Source organism: Protopterus annectens, chromosome 6.part1, assembly GCF_019279795.1.
Source record: "Protopterus annectens isolate FY-2018-M chromosome 6.part1, PAN1.0, whole genome shotgun sequence".
Lineage (NCBI taxonomy): Eukaryota > Metazoa > Chordata > Ceratodontiformes > Protopteridae > Protopterus > Protopterus annectens.
The window spans coordinates 337,670,335-337,696,620 of record NC_056738.1 but is presented as its reverse complement, the minus strand read 5'-3'; the positions used below and the strand labels follow the sequence as shown (position 1 = coordinate 337,696,620).

General features: G+C 39.4%; 1 protein-coding gene across 1 annotated transcript in view; it reads left to right on the top strand.

Moving 5' to 3' along the window:
* Positions 1-26,286, top strand: part of EML3 (EMAP like 3) — a gene marked incomplete in the record, with an annotated part of 1,888,117 nt that overhangs the window by 1,343,275 nt on the left and 518,556 nt on the right. Inside the window, 2 exon segments of the mRNA XM_044075756.1 lie at positions 3,478-3,588; positions 11,075-11,170. Of these exon segments, the coding sequence (XP_043931691.1) occupies positions 3,478-3,588; positions 11,075-11,170 (207 nt within the window).

The window sequence follows — 26,286 nt, the reverse complement described above, 5'->3', positions numbered from 1 at the left end:
TTTATTATGTCCGAGGACAACTACCCTTTATGGACTACACTTCCCCTTAGGGAGCTTCACTGATGACAGCCCTCCCTTACAGGATAGGCAAGACTATCCCTCCCTCAGCTTCATCAGTCACCTGAGCCACTAATTGAACCTGGGTCGGCCGGGCTGTCATCAGAACTTTATCCCTCTACACTACCAGAACAGCCAAAGTATATGCCATCTTTTCATGTCATGCACCCTTTCATCTTTGTAGGAATGGCTGCTACTTGTATCACAACTAACCGTAAGTAGAGCCTGTGTGTGTGGCTAGGGGTGTGTGTCTGTAAGTGCATGAATTCAACTCAGTGGATGTGTGTGTGTGTGTGTGTGTGTGTGTGTGTGTGTGTGTGTGTGTGTGTGTGTGTGTGTGTGTGTGTGTGTGTGTGTGTGTGTGTGTGTGTGTGTGTCTTTCTTTCTGTTGTGTATCTTTGGGTGTGGATGTGTCTCTGGAGCAGTAACACTAAGGGAAGCCATGTGTGACCCTGTATGTGTGTGTATATTTATTTATATATATATATATATATATATATATATATATATATATATATATGTGTGTGTGTGTATATATATATATATATATATATATATATATATATATATATATATATATATATATATATATATATATATATATATGGGTCTACTTTGTTTCATTGAAAGCTCATTTCAATGAATTTGAATTCACCCTGACCAAATCGCTGAAAGCTCAAATTACTGAAAACTCATTTCACTGTATCTCATTTCACTGAAGTGAAGTAATGGCACTGTGTAGAGTATTGTAAGGCAAGTAAAAGATATATGCCCTTTTCCCCACTGTAGTGCGACCAGACAACAAACACATGAAATAGTACTGCTTAGAGATTGGGACTAATGTTCACCAGGAGTAACCAGCAAGTAGGACATTCACTAAGTAGGATCTAATCTGTCTGAATTCATTGATCAGACCCACAGTCAGATGTCCTGCTGTCATCCATGCACAGGATAGTGGGATGGTTTTAGCTGTGATTAAGGGATCTGTGTTATTCAGCTGTTCTGGGATGTAAGTCTTAAAAGCTGCCTCAGTTTATGGCATACTACCATCATTTGTTGGTACATGGGATGTGAGCATGTGTAATCTACAATATGAGCATGTGCCACTCTACTTTTCAGTAAACCACACCTCATCTTGTTTTTCTGACCTTAGCAGGAGATGCTCCTGTCTTTGTTTCTTCCTCAGAGCCTGAATGGTAATGAACACTACTGTCAGCTCAAGAAAATTTGTATGAAATTTCCTTCTGTAGGAACCCAGAAAGGTTTTCCAGTCCATTAATGAAGTATCCATAACGAGGCAGTGGTATGCTTAAGTGGAGGAAGGGTAATCCTGCATTGAGACTAGAAACCACAATACAACAGTCAAGAACCTTTAAACAAGGGATATGCTGTTATTAAAAGGTAATTGAGTATATGGTGGCTGTACAACCATTGACACTTTACTGTCAAATGAAGCATCTTTATGCACAGGGCATGTTAATGCAATGGTGAAAATGCGGCCACCATGTACATGATTGTACTACAGTGCCTTTTTGTTAACCGTATCAATGCACTTTAGTAGTTTCTGTATATTTAGATTTTTCTGTTTGTATTTTTGCATTGTACCCCGGGATGAAAATGGCAAATTGTGATCAGTGCTTTATCCCTTTCAACAAACTGAAGTAAAATAAATAATAGTATGGGAATTAATTTTGGACAGTTGAACCTGACTGCTCATAACTTTATTGACTTTACTGTAAGTGAGTAGTAGGAAGCCCTGCTGGGGAATGGAGTTTTCATTATATCAGACATTCAAGATAGTTGTGTCCACAGCACTGCTGTCCGCCTTCCTGGCAATGATTGACCACCCTTTGCATATGACTTACAACATGCAGTCTTGCTGACTTTTGTCTGCAGCTTGAAGTTCTTGACATCTGAGACTGTAAAGTTAACCCAGTGTTAAAATATGGTCAACTGCTGTAGTTCTAATATGGTATAACAAGTTAACTGTTACCTTTTCAGTCTGTGCTTGATGACTTTTCGAGTCCTACCTTTAGTATGCAGGAAATGTAAATGTTCCCGATTAGCTGGTACCTTTTTATTAAGATATGTGATGTCCTTACTGTATCATATGTATTTAATGGGCTGACAATATATTGGGTTGTTTCAGAGGTCCTCTTCACACTTTGTGTTGGAAGAATGTTCAGTTTTCAGTGTTGCATACAGGAACAGTGGGCACATTCATTTACCATATCCGTGGAACAGTAGATTTACACTAAGACTTTGGGCAACTTTTGCTGTTACTCTGGTCTCATAGAATTTCAGGTTAGTCCTTCAGGTTCTGCTGTTTTGAGCTTCTAGATACTATGTTAAAAGCAAGTAAGAGAAGGGTGTCATCTTGTGGATTCTTTGTGCCCACTAGGTTTTTCACATATGTTTCAGCTGTTTTGTTCTTTGTTCAGAAAATTCTTCCCTGAGACACATATATGTTCTGCTCTGTTTATGGACTGCATGATGCCATATGACTGCTTTCACTTAAAAGATCTCTGTGCTTTCCCTGATAATGAAACCATGCAGACATATATCAGAACCAGCTGTGGAGTTATCTGGCAGAATTTTATGGACTTAGGCCGTCTACCTTGTTACCTTTGAGTATTGAACTTGATTTAGTTTACATTTAGTGGTAGCCATCTTTACATTTAATGGTAGCCATCTTTTCATTAGTACTATTTCAAGAATACTGAACTTTTTGCAGCCAGGTAGCATTCTCAGTAATTTAAGTAGCATTTCAACCTGTTTTATTTGTCCGCCTAACTATGCATCCAGACACTTTGTCTCTCTAATGTGCAAAACTGAAGTATTCATTAATGTAAAGGGCCTTTTTTTAAAGCATGCTTACTGTTCCTCTTGACATGTATTAAGATGGACCCAAATGATAGGAATTTTTCCATGTGGGAATACTGCTGACTTACACAAGCAGCATAGCACCTGAACAGCTTACCCAGCTTACAAGCAGGATGCTCACACAAGGTCTCTGGCCTTCACAACTGTGTAGGTAAAGCCTAATTACTGTTGTCCTACCATGGTGACTCTGTGACACCTGGGCTTCTGTTCAAGCCCATATTGTTTAAGGCAGCAATGGAAGTGCTACACCTCCATTATTAAACCATCTGTCAATTTCCTTCCTTAATTTGCAGCCATTAAATGTGAAGAATGAACCATACCTCAGCTTGCTTATTACCCAACAAGGTATTTGATTGTACTGACACTGGGTGTATCATATGTTATAGACACTGTAATCAGTTATCATGCTTGTTTGTTCAAAATAATTTTAATATTTGAATGGATTTTAATTTAAGTTCATTCTCTTTATTGTGCTGTGTTTTATTTATAGCCAGTTGAAACATGATGTACTTGTTGACTTCTGCTTTTCCATTTCAGCCTTTGCAGCCATTCATTAATATCTGGGACTCAAACACTTTGAACACCCTCCTGCAAATTGGAATGGGCAGCTTTGAGAGAGGTGTGGGCTCTGTTGCCTTCTCCTGGGCTGTAAGTAGTAGCAGACAGCTATTATATAGCAGCTTTCTTTTAATAACAAGTAAACAAAATGTGTTTTGTAAATTTTAGGTATTAGTTCAGTCGTTTGAAGATGATTGCCTATCTTTCCTTAGAAAAATGTTGTACAAAGACAGTTCTAGAAGTTAATGCTTAGTGGACTGTTAGTAATGAACTTCAGGACAGGTTTGTGCTCAGTTATCCGGACCTGCTCTGTGTTTGACATCTTTAACAAGAATTCCAGAGTATTTCTGCTGATATCCAAAACATCCACAGTCTAAAAACAAAAAATAAGTATATTTTGAGATTCTGATGCACTTTTCCAACTGTATTTTATCAAATTGCTGCCTTATTTTTGCTTTTTTACTGTTTGTGCTTGCATTACTATTGCACTTCAATTAACTGTTCTGTTGCCCTAGATAGCATAGACTAGATTCAAATCTGCTGAATCTAGATTGTTACTGTTACACTAAACCAGCCATCTTACATTAGGATGGCTTCCCTGCATCTTTGTGGCAGAAGTGTGTAGACCAAGCCCCATCTGAGTTGGGGATTGCTGGAGGAAGGCTCATTGTGTACTTTCCTTTTGGTAACTGAGTTTAAAAGTGTTTATTTCGGCTTGTATTTAAGCCTCAGGTTGCTGCTCTTTGCTCATCAGAAGTTAGTGGTGCCCTGTACAGATGCAAAAGCCTTCAAACATAGCTTTTCCCCTAGACAACTGTCAGTGGAACCCTCCCCAAGCTTCCCTGCGGTGCTAGGGGCAATTCAGTTGCACACTGAGCAGCATTGTCACACTTGTCATCCCTGGCCTTCACAAGAATAAGTCCCCCTGGCAGTCTTCAGTACAGGGCTTGAGAGGGTGTCCTAATGGTTAAGGTGTTTACCTTACAAACACAAGGTGCAGGGTTTGAGTTTCACAAGGGATAATTGCCACATGCATGTTTTATAGCCCTGATGACCTGACGTCATGGAAGAAGGGACAGCATCTGACGCAGGACCCAAGACTTTGTTAATCAGGGCCGACTGAGGGCAACCTGCCAGCAGATTACCCAAATGTAATGACTACAACAGTGAATACACTTGAACGTCTACATTTATGGTAAGTGTACACAACTGTACTTTATGAGTCCATCATAGTCCACTTTGGAGTGAATGAGTTGAGACAGACTTCTTTGGACTATATGAAGAGAGACATAACTGAACTCTCAGATTGTGTCCCAGGCAGGTATGAGCCTAGCCCTAAGCAGCACAGTACCTTCACCAAGGATGATACCACAGTATCAACAAAAAATGATGGACTTTAACAATTGGCTTAGCTTCTGATGCCATTCCAAGGGGATTCAGTATCTGTCGTCCTGGGAAGACATGGTTGACATGCCACCCTGCTTTTCCAGAGATGGTCTGGTCTGCATTGGTCTCTTCTAGGCTTTCAGATACTGGCAAAGGCTTTTGCCACCTCATTATGCCTTTTTTTAGGCAACATCAGAACAACAAACTTCGCAATGTAACACAATCCTCTTGCGATAAACTCAAGGTTCTGCTGCTTAATGCTAGGAGTCTAAACAGGAAACTGCACTCCACCTCACCTTGGAAGATGCTGACATCTGTGTAGTCACCGAGACATGGTTCAAACCTGTGGAAAGCACCCAGCTGTGCAAGGCTACAATGCCTTCCAGATGTTCAGACCATAAACTGAGTGTGAAAGAACCAAAGGTGGAGGTGTATCCATCTTCTTTAAGAAATACATCTCAAGACTGGCCCAAGACTCTCTCAAACTACTCCATGTCCAGTTATGTATAGGCAAAACACCCTGCCACATTATTGCTAGCTATAACTCCCCCATCATGGACCAAGAAAAGTTTACCGCATGTACCTCGACTTACAGGAGTCACTTGCCATACTAACTATCCTTCCATTGACTGAGAATCATACATGACCAGAAACACGCTTGCCCAGAGGTTCTTGGACTTAGTCAGTACAGATGCTCTGGAACAGATAGTCAGCACCCCACAAGGGACTCAAATGTCCTGGGCATAGTACTCCCCAACATGGGGGATCATTGCACTCCCTCCTGTGTGATGCCCTCCCTCATAAGATCAGAGCATAAATCACTCTCGTATGATGTAACTACAAGGCCTGACACCCTTTCAGGAACAAAAAAAGCTAAAAATGTTTTTCAAAACAAACTACCCCCTACTAAGTGATGGTATAAAAAGTTTCAAATCCCCGTCAGTCACAGACAACACTGACTCGTATGCTGCACAGGTGTACATAAATGCCCTGTATAAACACTTAAGCAACTGTAGAGACTTGGTTGTACCTCACTAGATCAAAACCAGGTCCTCCCAAAAAAGCAAGCCACCCTGCTGGACCTCAAGTATAAACAGGTTATATAACAAAAGGAAGAAACTAATGTCTAAGAACAAGAGGGAACTGACTCAGCAGAGGAAGAATTCCCTCCACAAATCAGATCTCTTGTCAAGTCCTCCAAAGCTAATTACAAAGATAAAGTAGCATCCCTATTTTTGTTTTCTTTTATTTAAATAGCATTCCTAGCTAAGGGTAATAAGACATGCTTTAACTACATCCACAATCTGAAAGGGACTACAGAGCTGTGTGCTGAACTCATAGTAGATTCTACTATTCATAGTATTCTAGAGGAAATTGCCAGCCTGCTATCTGACAGATTTGGTGCAAATTTCACCCCGTTTACCCTCCAGCCATACCCAAAAGCATATCTGCCACCATTCCTCAGCCTGTTATTTCTAGAGAATAGGTCATATCTGCACTCTCAAAGGCCCAAAACATGGCTTCAGTGGGACCAGATAACATCCCAGGTTGCCTGTTAAACAGTCTAAAACATGACTCAGTGGACCCAGTTAGTGCCCTTTTTAACCACAGCCCGAGAATTGGCTATATTCCAGCAGAGTGGAGGACAGCAATAGTAAATCCCCTGCACAAAGGGTTACAACTACAGACCCATAAGCCTAACTAGTCTCATCTGCAAAACCATGGAAAGAATAATTTTGGACCTTGTCAGCAAGGACATAGATGATCTCCAAACTGTAGACCCAACCCAGTTTGGATTCGTTAAGCATAGATCATGCTTGTTAAACCTGGAAGACTTCTTTGAAAAAGTCACAAAAGCCCTGGATGAGGGAAAGATGTTGCATACCACCTACCTTGACCTAGCCAAGGCATTTGACACAATCCCCCACTCAGGTACTATAGAGAAACTCTCTCAACTAGGAATTAACCCTTACATCACTAGATGGGTAGGCAGCTGGCTCACTGACAGAACACACACTGTCAAAGGTGGTGACTTCACCTCTAGCAGTAGACCAGTCACCAGTGGCATACCACAGGGTTCTGTGCTGGGCCCTCTACTGTTTGAAATTTATTTCTCAGAAGTCCAGGCAAATGCAGATGGCCTATGGCTGAACAAGTTCACTGATGATTACAAATTGGGTGCAGCAACTGAGTCCCCCAATGATGTTAGTATGTTACAGAAAGGATTAACACAGACATACTGGTGCCAAAGCCATGGATTAAAGCTAAACGCAAAAAAAGCATTATTATTCCCTTTGGAAAAGTTGCATTCCCTGCTAATTAACACTGTTGACAGCTACCCCATAAGTCCAAACCTAGTGGTACAGGATCTGGATACACAGGTTGATACCAATCTGAACTTCAACCACCAAGTTTCCACAGTGGTGAGGAAAGCCTTCTATGTAGCACATCTCATAAGTAAAGGCATTGCATCCAAATCTAATGATGTTATAACTCCACTGAACTCACTTGTCATCAGACCAGTAATTGAGTAAAATGGTCCCTTTTGCATGTACCTCACCAGACACCTGCAACAACTAGAAAGTCCCCAGAGAGGTTTCTCACCAAGAAAATATAGGGCTTCCAAACGAAGACCTACATGGAAAGACTGAAAACCCTGTCACTGTACTCTGTATCCTGTAGGCTGCTAAGAGGTGACCTGTGCCTGGTCTGCAGGGCAGTTTCTGACTCTGGTCTAATGGAAGTGCTGCACATTTGCAAATTAAGTGGCACAATAGTCACTTGCTCTAGGGATCTTAACCTAGCCTGTGACATGAGCAGAACATGCTGGAGAGACAGGTACATCTCCCAGAGATTGCCACTTCTCTGGAACAAGCTTCCACTTCATGTGAAACAGAGCTCCTCTCTGATCCTCTTTAAATGCAACAAATGGATGGCTGACCGCAAATTCACTCTGGGGATGGTGCCCATGTCCTTTGTGCACAGGGGCAGTCAGTATTAACCATAGACTCTCATCTCTGTGAACGTTGCTCAGCTAACCAAGGACAATTGGGGCAACTCGGGATAAACATGGCTAGGCTTATAAGGGCTCTAGGGCCGTTAGCCTGGTAACCATCTGTGAAGTTTGTAGGCTTAGGACACATTTGTAGTACAAAATTTGTAAGAAAATAAAGTGGGATAAAAGAAATGTAAAATGAATCCTTTTGTATTAAGGAATTTTGTACGGAAACATACCAAGTGTTCAGGTCTATTTTCTGACAGTTTTTGATTATGCCTAACTTTACTGCAGCTACTGTCTCACTCACTGACCAGGATTTATGTACAGTTCTTGTAATCCCACTGACCATTACATTTTTATGCTCCACCCTGAAAGTCAGACATTGATGTTGATGGAGACAGTACAAACTATCATTTCTACCTACCCTTTCTGAGTAAATAATGCTGTTATGATGTTCTGAGCTATAGGAGCCCGGAGACAAAAACTAAAAGAGTGACAAAAATGAATATAACTGTTTTTGTTTTCTGTAAGGTCTCCGCTCCAATTCTTATGACGTAAAAGATGACTGGTCTAGTATAATTTATTTGGCTGTGTTATTCCTATAATCGGGCTATGCCTTCTTTCTTAATGCCCAAAATGTGTTATTCACCCACCAGCACTCTGCATACTATGTTATTTTTACCTCTCAGGATGACCGAACTGAATGTGCAGTGGTTATGCAGATTATCAGTTATGCTCAGTCAGGCAGCTGTTTGGAAACAGCATTTAAAGTATATCACTTACAGGTATGATGCAGACCACTTATAGTTGTGAGAGCGGGGGTGATTTTACTCCCCCAAAAGATTTCCTGCTTCTGGACTGACATGACTCCTTTAGCTTATTTTATATTGACTCTGAAGAGTTAAATACATGCAGACATATATAAATACACATGTATACATAAATTATTTATTCATGTATTTATTTAAATTGTTAATCAGGACACACAGATGTTACAGCATCACAGTAAATATTTACAAAGAGTAACTGGACAGTTTAACTGTATACAACATTGTAAGGGTGGGTTCTTCTGAGGGTGAGCAGGCAATGGAAGGGCAGTGAAGAAAAGTGATGGGATAAATGATAATGGAGTAGAGACAATCATATGAGGGTAATGTGGGGGGGGTAGACATGGCAAAAAGTTTGGGAGTTTGGTAGTATGGTAACGTGGACAATAGTGAATGGAACACGCTATCTATAGATGTAAGGGTCTGAAGTGGGATAGGGTTTGTGTGTAAGAGGATGCAGATGTTAGGTTACCCCAAAGCTACAGAAGCATCTGTATCATGCTTCTTTAAATAGTATTTTTAATAGACTTTTGAGTAGGTGCAGATGGATTCAATTTTGAAGTAGTAGAGAATGCCACATTTTGGGGGGCTAGAACAGAGAAGGAGTGCGCTGAAGAATGCAGTTTGCTATGAGATGTTTGAAGGCTATTATAAATAGGAGGGAGAAATCTTGGGATATAGAAGGTAGGCCTTTCTGATTACTGTTCTGCAAAAAAGAAGGAGTTTAGGGTTGGTAGGTCTGTAGACTGGGGATGACATTAGAAGTTATGATCACTGACTTGAAGCCATTTAGCTTTTGTGAGGAGTTCCATTTGGCAGATAGAGTAGTAATCTTTCTGGCCAAGAAAAAGAGGTGGCTTACGTTGTATTTAATTTGTTAAGGCATAGTGCTGGAAGTTCAGTTTTTGATTGAGTCAGAGATCTGTATTGTCTTACATTTTCAACTGACTTTCAGTTTTTGAGGATAATAGACAAATTGTTTAGAGTCTTGGCTGTGCTTTGAACTGCACCAAATAAAATGGCCTTAGTCTTTTGGTATTGAAAAGGCACTTATGCTCTTGAAGCTAGTTACAGAGCTGATCCACATCTTATTCTAGGATAGTTTTAATGTCAGTAGTAGACTGATGTGGCCCATAGGCCAGGAGGTCTGAGGACAATTTTCTAATGAATAAGGCGAATAATACAGGAGAGAGTATTGATCCTCAGAGGACTCCTTTAAGAAGAGAAATGCAGGGGGAAGTTGTGGACAGTATTTTAAATTTGAAGTACCTGTCTACGCAGAATGATTGAAACCTTCAGTTGCTTAAGTGCTGATACCTGCTATTTGTAGAGATTCTATCAGGAGACGGTGATCTTCTAAGTCAAATATTTTTGTGAGGTCATTGAATGGAGTACCTTTTAGAAGGCCGTTATCAGTAAGTGTCTACATGGCAATTGTTGTTTTATTCCAGGCCATGTCAGGGGAGTATCCTCTGTGTTGTCATGTATTCTGCTAGTTGATTGCAGATGAGTTTTTAAAAGATTTTTCCAAGGATAGATAGTATAGGAATAAGACAGAATTAGTTAGCATTGCAGGGGGTTACTTGTCTTTGGTATTGGTTTAATTACTGCTATCTCCCATAGTTCAGGCAAATAATTACTAAGGAGGTAGAAGTCATACAGATGTGGTAGAGGCTGGAGGATGTATTTCTGGCAAAGACCAGTGAACCAGGAATAGAGGCCATGAACACTTAATTGGGAATTAGTATTTTTTTGAGTACTTGGTTATTTTTGGATTTTATTCTTTTGAAATACAATGGAGGGTGTACTAGTTCAAGATGTGATAGGCTGTGGGTGATGCTGAATGATGATGATGTCATGGGAAGAAGAAATGAGAACCCCCTAAGAAAGTCTAGAGGAGTTCAGGTAATAGATTGAGATTGAGTGCTTATAGCAAATTGGGGAGAGTCAGTTTAGAGGGTTTCATCCTGCTTACCCAGTTTATTAGGTTCCAGCACCTTTTTGATTGCTCTGTGGGGATGTTTCTGTAACTGCAGAAGGTTAATGACATGGATATGCCTTGTACAAAAAGAAAAAGCAAAAGGGATCTACAGAAACACTTCAGAATATTTGCCATGTAGACAGTTTCATAGGTGAATTGAGAGTTTAAGCATCTGAAGCATTAGTGGTAAATATACAAATCACTAAATGTGCCGAGCCATTTTTAGGCCACTGTAGCTGTGATTGTTTATTTCAGGGTCATGGAGCATACCAGTGTGTTTTTCACTATTAAATTAGTTTAACTGTGATTGTTTATTTCTAGAGAAGGTAGTTTAACTAAATGCTGTTCCATCGTTACTTCATTGTAGCTGTGATTTTGTTTCAGGACCACGGTGCATACCTGTGTGCCATAGATGAGACCAATGAACACATGTTGTCTATATGGGATTGTGCCAAAGGCAGTAAACAGGCTGAAATCAAGGTATGTACTGGTTCAGTTTCACATCAGAGCTTAAACACAGATATGATATAAACTGCTAATCCACTGTTGTTGTATGTCTTAATTGTCTCAAACACATAAGAATCTGTTATACATTTCCGTTTAATCAAGAAGACTGTTGCATACAGCTTCACAGCTTTCTAACTTTAAGTATAGCAGGGGAGTACAAATATAATTAGTAAACAGCAAGTGTTTTAACATGAATTATATATTACTGTTATTAAAAGAAGAAAATATTGATAACTATATGATTACTGAAATGCCAGGATAGCCATTTTATGTTGGAGTGGAGTACAGTTTTCTTGAGTTACATTAATGAAAGGGGAACTTCTGGAAGAATGTTGAAGTTACTTGGGTTCATTAGAATAACTCACTCTGGTGTTCTCAAAATTCAGCTGGCTTCAGTGAATATGGAAGCACTTTCTTCCTCATGAATAAATTGTTATTTGTACAAAATGCTTTGAAACAGACATCAGATGAAAATTGAGCTCAGCACTTTTAGCTTTTCCTGCATCACAGGAAAGTACAGTTGTGTAAGTAAACTTACCATAACGGTAGATGTTTGAATGTTCATTGCTGCAGTAGCCTAATCTGTATGGGGTTTAGCCTGCATAGTATACAACTGACGGGCTGCTTCCAAAGCTTTCAGGGCACCTTACATGCACCCAAACTATTAGTCAGCTCAAACCAGGCTGACTAAAAGTCAGGTTTGGGTGCCAAGCCCTTCAGGTTCATAGGTTCATACTAGGCTATCTGCCCTAGGGCATTTATAAGCCTAGCCAGAGTGTGCTTGGCTTTCGCCACCCATTTTAAATTAATTTTGCTATGCCCTTTTTCGAGGTTAGTATACTGTGCCTCTGTCTATCAGTGACACAGAAGTGATACCTGGGGTAAACCTACGATCGCCCATCCACTCATCAAGATTCCTCTTGAAGAGAGTCAATGAGGGACTCTGCCTAACCTGGACTGGGATTTTATTCCAGAGTGAAGGGAGCCTCTGGGTTATGAATCTGTCCCACCAGCATGTCCTATTTATTTCAGTGCTGAGGTTCAAGTCTCTCAGGCGCGTAGCTCAATGGGATTTGGATTTTCTGAGGTGCAGTATGTCCATTAATTCCGGGTTGGACATGGCTTTATACGTCAGGCACAGATCGCCTCTGAGCAGGCGGTATGCCACTGAGTAGAGTTGGAGTTTCTTTAACCGGGCAGCATATGGCATCTGTTTGAGCCCTATGATCCTCTTGGTGCGGTACTTTTGGGGTCTTTCCAGTTGCTGCAGGTGTCTGGTAAGGTACATCCCGAAAGGGGCATTCTACTCAATTATGGGCCTGATGAGGGATGAGTAAAGAGGCACGATGACCTCCCCTGATCTAGATGTGAATCCCTTCATGATTAGGTGGGCTATATAAAATGTTTTTCTAACCACTTTGACCACATGGTTGTCAAATGAGAGATTGATATCAACTTGGGTCCCCAGGTCCCTAATTACTTCTTCTGTACTTAATGGATTACCACCTATGTGGTAATTTGTGGGCACTTTGTTTTTGCCAAAGGGGATGACTATACACTTTTTGGCGTTTAGCTTGAGGCCATGGCTCTGGCACCAGTTGTCTGTTTCTATGAGGCCCTTTTGGAGGATGCTTGTGTCAGCTGGAGAGTCGATAATGGCGCCCAGTTTGCAGTCATCTGCGAACTTAGTCAGCCACAGTCCTTCCGTGTTGGCCTGTACCTCCGAGAAATATATACCGAACAAGAGAGGTCCCAGGACTGAGCCTTGTGGGATGCCACTTGTAACTGGTTTGGAGTCTGACATGGCTCCAGCAATTCTAACCATGTGGGTTCTGTCCTTGAGCCAGTTTGTAACCCATCTAGTGACATAGGGGTTTATATTTAAGCTGGTGAGCTTATCTATAATGCCCGAGTGGGGTATTGTATCGAAGGCTTTTGCGAGGTCCAGGAAGGGTGTGTGGACCACCTTCCCCTCATCAATGGCCTTGGTGACTGTTTCAAAGAAATCAACCAGGTTTAAGAGGCAGGATCTGCCCTTAACAAAGCCGAACTGGGTAGGATCCAGTGTCTGTAGGTCCCCAATATCTTTATTTATGAGGTCCATGATGATTCTTTCCATAGCTTTGCAGACCAAGCTAGTCAGGCTTATGGGGCGATAGTTTCCAGGATCCGTTGAGGCACCACCTTTGTGGAGAGGGACCACTGTTGCTGTACGCCACTCTTTGGGTACATATCCTGTAGTAAGGCTGAGATTAAACAGTAGTTTTATGTTTGGGTTTAGCTCTTCTTGGAGTTCATGTAGGACGCAGCCTGGGACACCGTCTGGTCCCATTGATGCTGTGTTTTTTGCTTTGGAGAGGGCAGCTCTTACCTGAGCATCTGAGATGTCAGAGGGGCAGCACACTGCTGGGATAAATATTTGCCCTTTTGGTGAGGAGGGGGGGGGGAGTTTGCGCTGAACCTGTCAGCTAGGATGTTGGCAATGTCTGCAGGTTCAGTGTATTTTTTGTCATTTTGGACTAATTCTGAGCATATCTGGGAATTACCACCCAGATTCCTAACATAATTAAAGAAAGCCTTGTGATTATCCTTAGTGTCCTGTGCAATTTTTCTCTCGCAGCTGGCCTTAGACAATTTTATGAGTGCCCGTAGTTTTTTGCTAATACTGATTAGAGATGCCTTCCCTTTTTAAGATTTTGCTCTATCATGTAGTAGCTTCCTCCTTCTATTGTATAGTTTGTTTATGGCTGGGGACCACCAGACAGGACGTCTGCCTTTGGAGGATTGGGTCTTGGTTTTATTTGGGATTGCATGATCCATGCATTCCTGAAGGTGTTCATAGAACGCATTTATAAAGGATTCTGCTGTCTGGGCCGTATTTTCCACAGGACCGGGGGCTTTGAAGGATTCCACCTCGGTTTTGAGGAGTGTGAAATTTGCTTTAGAGAAGTTTTTCACTGTGGTTTTCAGGGCAGGGGGTGGAGTCGGGATGTGAATATTCAGAGATTTCATCCCAGATGAAAGCCCTGATAGAACAACACTAGAAATATAACAATAAAAAGTTTGCAGCCCTGGCATAAAAAATAAACGTACAAAAAATAAGGGGGAGGGAGGGAGCGACTACTGCAGCAGTGATCATTTAAACATCTAGTGCTATAGTAAGCTTGCTTACACAACAGCAGTATTTTCTTCATTTGGATTATTGGTGCAGTAGCCTAAGCTATATAGGTAGATTATCATAGCCTAAACTGACTGGGAGGAAGAAGGATGAAGGTCCAGGGACCCATGGAGGATAGTGCTAGCCTGCCCTAGACCTGGAGAATGAATCTAGTTTATCATACTTTGTAAGTGTGCACAGAGGACCAAGTTGCTACTTCTAAAATATTTCTAGCATCCAACCCTTTCCAAAAAGCCACAGGTGAAGTTGAGGCCCTAGTACAGTGGGCCTTTTGACCCTGCCAGGAATTGTTTTGTTGTGGTGTAGACCAAGGAATGGCCAAAGGGTATACATGGGCATGAGTATTTTCATTTGAGTATTATGATATTTTTGGCAGTAGAGTATCTCACGTCAGGGAGCTATAAATTTGTTACTTGATAGTATAGTTTGAACTCTTAAAGACTTTGTCAGTAATCATTCCTAAGTGTGATTTGAAATTTATGGTGGTAGCATGTCCTCTTAATCGCCATTAAAGAAGTCCAGAAATGTTGAATTATTTTTTTACTTTCCTTCCTATAATTTTAATTTAAAACAAATGACTTCACGGTTGGAATTAAAAAAAAGTGTGTTTGAATTAAAAAAAAAAACTGTTTGATTCCTGGAGGAGACTGTAAGTAACTCATATGTATTTGTCATAATGCATATTTGCAAAGTAATTTGTAATTATGAGTAATTATTCTATGTGCAGTAATTAACCCTGTCACTCACTGGATGGTTACTTACCCTGTAATGCTCTGTTATTTTTTGAACTTCTAGTTCTGCACATTCTTTCTGTACATATATGCATGTATGTTTTGTTAACCTTGTTGGCACTGCCCAATTTGAGGAGTTTTGAGTAAAAAAAAAAAGCCTCTAAGATTATAAGCAGTCAGTGTGAGAGAAGGTAAATATGGGTGAAATGTAAAAGAAGAGTTAGTCAGGTGGCGGTGAAGGGTAAATACCTGACAAAGACTTTGGGAATCCAGGTTCAATCACTGGCACAGGAACTTGATGAGAGAGTGACTGGAAGGATGGGTGTGCCTATGCTAGAGGGAGGGGACAGTGCTGAGCATCATTTCATAAGCTTATGGGTAAGTACTAAACTAGCTGCCTTGTGGATCATTTTAAGCCTAGCCAGTTTTCCTTTTTGTACTGAAATTAACCTATCCCATTCAGTTAGAGATTGACCTTACCCATCACATGTTCAATAATTATACATTACCCCTATGAGAAGAACAGGGATCATACCATAGATAATTTGAGGGGACCCATGCATGGAATAAAACAGTTAGGGGCTGCCTCTGTCCATTAGTACTACAGAAGTCAGTCCTGGGGTGAATTTTCTATTTCCCATCTATACATCTAAGTTGCACTTGAATATTAACGGAGATGAACTTTGTTTTATGTGGATGGGGAGTTTGTTCCATAGCACCTGTACCCTCTGCAAGGTATGCCTGTCCCTTCAAACTGTTATGCTGCTGTTGTAGAAGAGGTTTAGATCCCTAGACCGAGTATTTCTGATACCATCTGACTTGCTGATGTGCAGTAAATCCAGTACTGGGTCAGAGGATGTCTTGCATGCCAGACACAGGTCACCTCTTAGCAGTCTGTAGGATACCAAGTATAGTGGCAAGGCTTTGAGTTGGTCCATGTAGGACATCTTTTATTAGCCTTGTATCCTTTTAGTAGGATATCTCTGTGGGAATTCCATTTATTGCATGTGTCAGGATCTATATATGCCAATGGGGGCATTATATTCAGTGACTGGCCTAATGAGGGCTGAGTAAAGGGGGACAATGACATCACTAGATCTAGTTGCAATCACTTTGTTTATAAGCTGTGCAGTATACAAGGACTTTCTTACAACAATGGACACATGTTGGTCAAAAGTTAGGTCACTGTCCACATAAGCCGCCAATCCTAACAAGTGGTTCAGCTCTTGGGAGCATATTGTCATTATGGTAGTTCCCTGGGTAGATGACTTCCCAAAGGATACAATAATGCATTTTTGACATTTAGTTTCAGTCCATAATTTTGACACCAGTTATTTATTTGGGAAAAAACTTCCTGCAGGATGGCTAATTCATTTGGGGAGTCAGTGACTTCTCCTAGCTTGCAGTCATCCACAACATTAGTCAGCCAGAGCCCTTTGGTACCAAGCTGGAGGCCAGAGCTTGAGAGTATAACATATGGATTGTGGGTGGGGGGCACTGAGTAGATGTGTTTACCCTATGACTGGAGGTGGGGCACATGCTCATCATGGCCGTCTCATAACCCATCCCAGCCTACATCTGTGCATAATGTCTATACAGAGAGGGGTGCTAGTAGTTAATCCATCAGAAATAGTCACAATGGATGAAGGCTCAACAGCTGAGCTTGTCTCTCCTGCTTGCTCAGAGGTTAGTCTAGCTCCATGGAGCCTGCATGAGAAGTCTGATGTCTTCTCAAAGTAGGACTACTTCCAAAAGTGATATCCTCCCTGTGAAGGGTACGCTGAAGATGTGCTGGGGTGGGGAGAAAAAAAAGAATTGTAAAAGAAAAATCACCAGTCATGCTTCATGTAACAATGAGGATACTTAAGTTGCAATTAATAGCAAAACATGATAAAGATATTTAAATGTTTAGACAGGTTAATAACATAACAACACTTGGGAAAGTAATATTTGCACATACAGCTAGCAATAAAGTCATAATGATAAAAAATTGATACATGTAAATGTTTACAGAAGGCAGTAATAAGATAAATTCTGGTCAGTGGAGATAGGGAAAAAAAAAACAGAAATAGAAAAACGAGTGAGAGCGCCTTCTTTGTGGAGTCTGCATGTCCTCCCAGTGGTCGAGTAGCGTTAAAGACATGCAGGTAGGTATGTGCGTGAATGGGCGTGCCGTCTTTGAAGGTTGGGCATCGGGCTGGCACCTCCGTACTGTAAAAATCCACTGCCAATCATTAGCAGACTGGAGTTCCGCTGTGGCGACCCCTAACCGGGAAAAGCTGAAAGACAGAAAAACGAGCAAGAGAATAAGACCAAGAAAGAAAGGCTAAGAGCCAGTCTCATGGTCTTAAAAGAGGAAAGTCATACAGCAAAAGAAGAGAGATAGGGATGTGACTGTATGCTTTGCACAACAAGATATAACAAATGCAATAATACCAAAACTACAAAAACAATACAAATGGACAAGGGAGCATGACAAACCTTTCTTTAAGAGTATCACCACTTTAATATATCCACTTCATCAGAAAAATACCAAAACCCATCAAACCAATATTTAAACGTGGATTGTCCAATCAGCCAGCACAACCAGCTAATTACTCAATAAAACAGTTAATACACTTAAAAGTACAAGTTCAATACCTGCAAATAAAAAAACTATAAAAATAATAATATGAAGTTACATCTTTAAAAACAAATATGCAAAAATATAAATATAATATATTATTTTATTTTATATGTTTTACTTTTAATCTTCTGTTCTTCAAGAAGAATTTTATATTAATAGCCTTATCAAGGCCTGGATATTTGTCAGCTTTTAAAGCTATTTGTCAAATGGTCTCCCTTTTCTCTGCATTATTTTAAAAATCTCCACCTCTCATATCCTCAGCAACATGTTCTAACACAAAGAACATAAATTGTTTAAAATTCTTACATATAATACCGTGTTTATAAAATGCATTATTCAAATTGTTGCTCTTAATGGGATTTTGATGTTCTTTGATTCTTTTATTAAAAATTCTAGAGGTCATAACTACATAAAATGCCTCACATCTTGTGCAGAGACTGATGTACACAACACCTTTAGTGGTGCAAGTATATCTCTCTGTAGTAGTAATCATTTTTTTCATATGACGTAGCATACTGAAAACACCTTCATGTATATACCTGCAAGACTACATAACCCACATCTGTACGATGTACCTGCTTCTTTATTAGTTATAGCTGGTATTATTCTAGTACTAACATGTAACATATTTTTAAACAGTTATTCCTTTTAGACACAAGGTGAGTTTTTTCTCCAACTGCCTTAAAATATCCAAATTACCTTTTAGGATACACCAATTATTAGTAATACTATTCTGCATGTCATAACTACCTATTGACATATCCAGACTATACACAAGGGTATTATTACTCCTCTCACTGTTGGATCCACTATAATTCTTTGCGTTATCCAAAGGTCAATGCAAAGTAGGGGCAAAATGAGTATGTCTTTTGATATAACTTCATTATCACTTTGTAACAACCACACTTCTTTATAACTCCATTCAAAGAAAAGGGTGGTGATAAAATCAAATTCTTCCTTAAAAATACTATCCTGTGTTATAAGTTTGAAAACCCTAATATGTTGTCCCCTCGGTATATTTTTCTTTATATGTCCAGGGTGATTACTATTATAATGCCAGTAGCAATTCATAAAAGTGTCTTTCCTATAAATACTGCTCTCAAAGGATATATTAATCAAATCCTATTCCAAAGTCATGTCCAGAAAATGTATTTTTTTACCTGCACTAGGTAATGTAAATTTTAAAAAATCAGAACTGCTATTTAATGCATCTACAAATAATTCACATTCATTAAAACTCCCTTTCATAATAAAGATAAATTGTCCACAAACCTTCTGTACAATATAATGTTCTCAAAATGGTTAATACAAAGTAGCAATTCAGTCTCCCACCAGACTAGGACAGTATTAGCAAAAGCTGGATTGCTGCAAACCCAATTGCTTTACCTTTTACTTGCTGGTAATACTTTTTAATAAATAAAAAGTAATTGTGTTCCAGCAATTCATCCAACGAAGCACAAACAGATTCATATTGTCATTGGAATACAAGGTCTTAAACATCAGATGATTTCTGACATATTCTAATCCTTCTTTCCAAGGGATACTAGTAAATAACCAGGTTATATCAACAGTAAACATAATAATATTTTCTCCCTTGTATTCATAATTCTTAATGAACATCCTTATATGATCCTGGAAACCCCATGAATCCTGTACAAAAGAAGACAATTCCTTCACTAAGGGGTTTAAAATAAAATCCATATGCAAATAAATCCCATCTGTAATGGCATTTGGAGCAGAAACAATAGGTCTGAATGGGTATTTGCTACATTTTTATGTATGTTAGGTATTCCAAAGAGAACCCCAAGTTTGGGTTCCCATTAAGCACAAAATTGTATAAACAATGATTGATTTGGCTGTTCATTATTAAGTTATACAAAAGGTTTTTAAATAGTTGTACCCACAGTAAGTATAATCCAAAGAAACCTTTTTATATTCATCAGTGTTATTTAACATAAGTTCTGTAGCGGTCCTATAATATTGTTCATACATTATGACAAATCCCCCACCCTTGTCCTCCTTTATTGTTTTTAAATTTTTCATATTTTTCAGTTCTTTCAAAGCTACCCTGTAATTAACAGAAAGATTGTAATAACCCCTTTTTATTTTTATTATCAAGCAGTTTTCCAATATTGGCTTCACAATTCTTTTCAAAAACCATAAGGGTGTTGTGTAATTTGGGATTAAATATAGAAGGTTTAGTAAAACAAATACTAACACTTATATCTTGCTTTAAATAATGTAAATTGAGATTCCTGGTGTAAACTTCGAGGACCATATTTGTTAATTTAGTTCTCTGAGACGGAACAAAATTTAAACCATACATTTATGATTTCTCTTGCACATCAGAGAATTGAACATCCATTAAATTAAACAATTTACAACCATAACCCACTTCAAGTCCTTGTATCAATCCTTCTTTCGTTGACTCCCCACCCCCCACAATTCCGATTCAGTAATGGCACATTTTCAGTAATAGTAACTTTTTTGAATTAGGACCATTAAAATTAACTTCATTCCCTCCTTTATTGTCCACTGGATCTAAAGGAAGCTCCTCTGTAGCATCCGCAAATTCACCATCTTCCGAAAGGTTAGCCAGTCCTACCAAACGACTGTTTATTTCCTTTCCGGATATCCGCTCACAGTTCCTGCTTTTGCTCTTAAAGGGAACTTAATCTCTGACAAATGAACAGTACTATGAGCCGTATTTTGAGCAGTATTGTTAAATTATTCCCTGCCCCTTTAAAACTTTCATTAATAGGAAAGGCTTTATTAGAATCATAAGCCTCCCTGTCTCTAATGATCTTTTTCTGCTTATGGACAATGACCATTTTTTCAAAGCTTTCCAAGGACATGAAAATGTTATCATAATCGTTTTTCATATCTGGTAATATTCGTAGAAGTTTAACTGCCCTTTCATCCAACTTCACAATGTTTTCTTTTAAACTGCTCATGAGATACATATTGTTTTTAATAAGGAGCTGCAGGAAATCTAAGCCGGTGTTGTTAAAAAACTCTACCAACTCACGGTAGAAAGTTCTTTCATAAGTGACACCATTGAGGAATTTATAAAATCTAAGTCCTTTAGGCACTATCCCCAATTAAATATACTGCTCGAAGTACATATTCTCCAGAAACAGCAGATCTATATTTTTTAAACATTTCTCTAAATCAAACAATATATGCTTAAGTTCTTGTTTTTCCACAACTGCAGCAGGAGCAAAAACAGTCTCACTAAAAGGATTATTGATTATGGCCACTACTGAATAAACATCCTTAAATAGATTCTTATCCTGTTCACTTAAAACAAGGGAATCAGTGGTTACAAGAACAGTCTCCTTAACATGTTTTGACCTTTTAAAATCACTACCAACTAAAGAATTGGAAGAATTGTTGTTACTAAGTCCTTCGACTTGCACAGCGAGCACATTTAACGATCTCTGTAGGTTGTTTAATAAATGTTGTAAATTCATAATATTCAATTGCTGCTTGTTTGGAACTTTGTGAATGGTAACATCTAGCAAATCTTCTCCCCCTTCAGTTGTCATCAGATTCTTCAGCACATAACTCAAAACTAAAACAAATGAAGTAATCCGATAGTGTTAACTGATAATAGGTAACCTAATCCAGACACCTCCAGTCTTCTTGTTATGTTTGTTTTCTATAGCACATGTTCGACTGTTCTTGATATTATGAATATTGATCATTGCAAGTGTTAAAGGTAATGACTTATTTTTTAGACTGTGAAACTTGCCTGGTGGTCACTCATGTGGTTAGGCAGAGTATCTCTGAGTTTGTGGTTGGTGGGTATTATTTGGTAAGAATCCAGTCAAGTATATTCATAGTCCCACACTGTTTATCTTTGCAAGTTAATGTTGATATAATCTGAGTAAATCCCATTGCAGAGATTTCAGAAATTATGACTTAAATGGAATATTTGTTCAATGGTATATCAAAGTCTCCTAACAGGATGAGTTCAACAAAGCAGTTGTCATGAAACCATCCTAGTGTGTCTCATGTTAAGTCTGTGGCATTCTTAAGTCTAAGGTATGTGTATCCCAGTTGTAGTTGTTTGGTGTTGCCAGTAGTAATAGCTACAAGTGATGCTTCTCTCCCATTAGTTGGAGGATGTTGAGTAGATGTTTTAGTTTAATTGGTGTTTGAGCAAGTATCATTACTGCATCATATCTCTTGCCACACCTTATCCTTATGGAGTATTTCATAGTCAGGATCTGCAAGCTCTTTATCTTGTATATGTGACTTCCATGTTTCTGAGATGGCAAGGATGTTTGTAATGATGAAAACATGTTTGTAACTGTAGTCTTTTATTGCATATACTTCTAGCAGTTGTATGAATAATTTTCAGATCTTTGTTGTGCATCACGGCATGGTAAGTATATTCCTAGTATTTTTTAGGGTCCATATTGAGGTGCAGTATGTGTGGGGGTTAATTTTAGGAGAAAAGGTGTGAAGTATCAGAAGTAAAGGCAGACAACAGCGAGGGAATAAAGAAAAAGGGAAGGAGGTACATAATTATGTGACTGTGTGACAGAACTAAGGTTAGCAATGTTATGATTGCTGATGGTACTAAAATGTCGAAGATAGTGGTTTGTTAGGAAAGAGACAGATGCGCTTTAGGCTGACTGCTTTAGTAGTAATGTTTCTGTTGCTAGCTATTGAGGTTTGTTGAAGTGTTTCTGCTGGATGTTGGAAAGTGGAGTGGAGCTGGTTAGATATAAAGGAATGATGCAGGGGGGGAAGGGATGGGGACAGTAGAGAAATAAAGTGGGCAAGAATCCAGCCAGCTTTCCAACAAAATAGGTCTTTAACCCTCGATCACTTGGCTACGTGATGATTTGAAACCATCCAGGGTGTAAACGAGTTATATTCTGAAGCCTTTAGTGTCTAAATAATGAGAGTGAGCTAGAGTATAGTCTGTTAGCAGAAAGTAAATAGTTAAGTAGTTTTGTTTAATATAACAAAAGCTATAAGTAAATAGTTAAGTAGTTTTGTTTAATATAACAAAAGCTATTGAAAGTTGTTAACTAAAAGTATTGTAGTATAGAGTGAAAGAATTGGTGAAGGTCAATGCTGTCTGTGTGCTAGACACTTTCAAGGCAAGGGATCTAGCCAGACATACTCTTTGTACTCTAAAAAGTATTTTTTTTTTTCTGAACCTGTTAGAAAAATTGGGGCTTTATCAAGCCATTTGATGTCTATAACCATCTAGGTTAATGCCTCTAAACACGTGTGTATAGGTTGCCTACAGAGGGAATTGCAAATCTAAAAACAATACCTCTAACAGTTTTTGGCTGATCACCCAAAAGTGTTACACACATTATGTTTGGGGTGGGGATGGCAACAGCTTGACTGATATGACCATTTTTTAAATGCCAGGTAGATTGGGGAGTAGCAATAAGCATCTGTGAGTACAACAAGGAATTCACTGGCTTACACCCCTGTTTCAAGCAGATAACACAAAGAAGAAAGGCATTCCTTAAAAAAGCAGGCTATAGAGAAATAAGTCTGCACGTTTGATTTGTATTAATTGACAGAGTCCCAGCAAGCTACTTTACATAAGTACTGCTGCTGACTGGTCAGTACGCCGGAAAAGGAAGGTGATAGTACTTGCTTTTGTTTTCTTTTCCTTTGGCTCGCTGAATGTTACAGGATTTTGATGCACTATGCAAACTTCTCTGCCTGGGGCGGAGGGAGGGAGGCATTGATAACACACTAGAAGAGCTTGTGAATAAGCCAAAAGAAAATGGTGGTGCTTGCTCTGGAGCTATTTTCCTTAGGCATTTTGTTATGGAATTATACTGTAGTAAGTAAACTTCTCTACCTGAAGTGGCACGTCAGCAGTGGTAACTTACTGGAAAAGCCTTTGCACTGAAGTAGTCGTAGTTGCAAATCAGTCTTCATCGGTTTATAATATGGATGCGGCATGAAAGCATCCTATAACATTATATTTTATGTTATTGATGGACTTTAATAGTAGGTTTGCCACGGTAAGTTTGCCACCAGTCCCTCTATCAGAGGGACACTCATGTTTTGGATCTAATGATCCAATCACCTGTATCAGGATGAAGAGGGACACAAAAAGTCCCACTTTTGCTGAATGTCTGAACTGCTGAGAAAAAGCTGCACGCACTTATAACATTTTCTCATCACTTCAGGATTTCAGTTGTGATATCACCAACCCGGATTTTCAGGAAGAGATAGCTGCTCCCTGTTAGGTACGATAGTGAAAATACTGCTGTGAATGACTGAAATTTGTGTAGGAGGTGGGGCTCACATGAGGAAGAGCCCTACAAAGCCCACAACTGTAGAGTGCTTTCTTATCAGTGCCTTTCACATCCAATTAACCTATCAACCCTACCCATAATTACTTAATTACTCCTTCTAATCCAACCCTTTCATCTGCTCCACCCCTCTCACTCCACTAAATCTACACTTTTAATATAGCTGTCCCTATACATTCTCAGCTCAAACTTATCCCCCAAATCTATCTAATATAAACACAATGCCTGTCAAACCAGTCACTTTTCTAACTCTAAAACTAATTCTTATCTCCTTATCCTACTTACACTATCTTACCAGACCCCTCTATGCCAGTCACACTCCCCCATTTCACTCAACTATCTCTTCCTCTTTGCGACACACACACTCCTCTATCTGCATATCCCCTAACCTCTACTCCCTCAATAACATTATGCTTTTCACCTATAAACTCATACCCTACCACAAAAACACTACTCCAATCTATAACAGCCCCATCTCAATAAACTTTGCAATTTATAAACTAGATACTAAACAACTTAAATACCTCTTCTCCCACATTCGCCATTTTATCTCTATCCTTGCCTCTGGGGACATACACCCAAACCCTGGCCCCTCTCCTTCACACATCTCTTCCTCCCCACTCAGCTGGTAGATCCCTCCATTTCACAGCATTAAATGCTCAGAGCATACGTAATAAAATCCCTAACCTCCATGCCTGGCTTCTCCACAATAAACCCAATATTCTTTCCATCTCTGAAACCTGACTAAAACCACACATAAAAGACTCAGAATTGACCCCACCCAACTATTGTGTTATCAGAAATGATAGAACACATAAAAAGGGGGGAGGTGTCGCTCTCCTTTACTCATTATCTCTCTTAGTCACCCCTTACTCCAAACCTATCCCCAAATTTGGTAATGCTGAATTAATTCTAGCCCTCCTTCAAGTAAACAAGTATAAATGTATCTGTATTGCCACTGTTTGTGTCTCTCCCATAGACAATGTCCCAATCCTCGAAGACATTCTGTCCTGGCTCTCAACCAATATCACTAACGAAACTATAATCCTGGGGGATGTTAACATTAACTGGGACACAATTCAATCTCCAAGTAACTCCCTAAATATAAACCTGTATAACTTCACTCAACTTATTAACTCCACAACCAGACCTTCCAAAGACTTCCTTTCTGGTAGTACCCTAGACTGTATTCTAGTTTCCCATCCTCACTACATCCCCAATAGTGGTACCCTTCCAGATCCGCTAGGTAACCACCTTCCCACTTTCGCCCATCTTCTTCCCTCCTTCCTACAGCTTTCCCACACCTACACCTTTACTCGGTACCTAAAAAACTTTAACCACAATGCAATCTCTGATGCACTAAAAAGAACTAACTGGAACCCACTCAAAACTTTACCCCTGGAAAATGCTGTTACTTACTTCAATAAGACCTTCTTAAACTTGCTAGATTCCTTTGCTCCCTGGAAAACAAAACGCACTAAAAGTAACTTAATCCCTTGGCTAACTAAGAATACCTTAACCACCATGCGACTCTGTGATAAAGCTTGGAAACACTACCATAAAACTAAAACTATTACTTCCCTTAATGAATACAAAACATTTCGCAACAAAGTAAAAAAACTTAGTAACTCAGACAGCAAAGCCTATTTTTCCACTCTCCAAACCCATCAGAACAATAACCCTAAACAATTCTGGGATGGAATCTCCTCTGTTCTTAACCCAGGTAAAAAAGAAAGCCCTTGCCTCTACCCAAACACCTCTTGGATTTTTCTACTCAATTCAACTCATTCTTTATTGAGTCCATATCCAAATTAACATTGTCCCTCACTAATAACTTTGCTTCCCCACAACAACCTCCACACACCCCTTCTCCTCCAGCACCTCTAGCTCCCAACCTCCTCCCTTCTCCATGAACCCTATCCCCATCTCTACCATAAAAGAAAATTTCTTCTAAAATTTAAATCTTGCTCTAGTGCCCCTGATGAAATATTCTCCTACTTCCTAAAGATAGCCGCAAAAGCCATTGCCTTCCCTATCTGCATCCTAATAAATCAATCAATTTCAGAATGCCATGTTCCCCAACTCTGGAAAAAGGCCTATATTATTCCACTCCATAAAGGTAGTAACAATAATAATTTCTCCAACTTCCGTCCCATCGCTATCTTATTCCCTATTTCAAAACTTCTTGAAAAATGCATCCACCTGTAACTCCTATCCTGTCTTATAAATAATAACCTTCTTACTCCCACCCA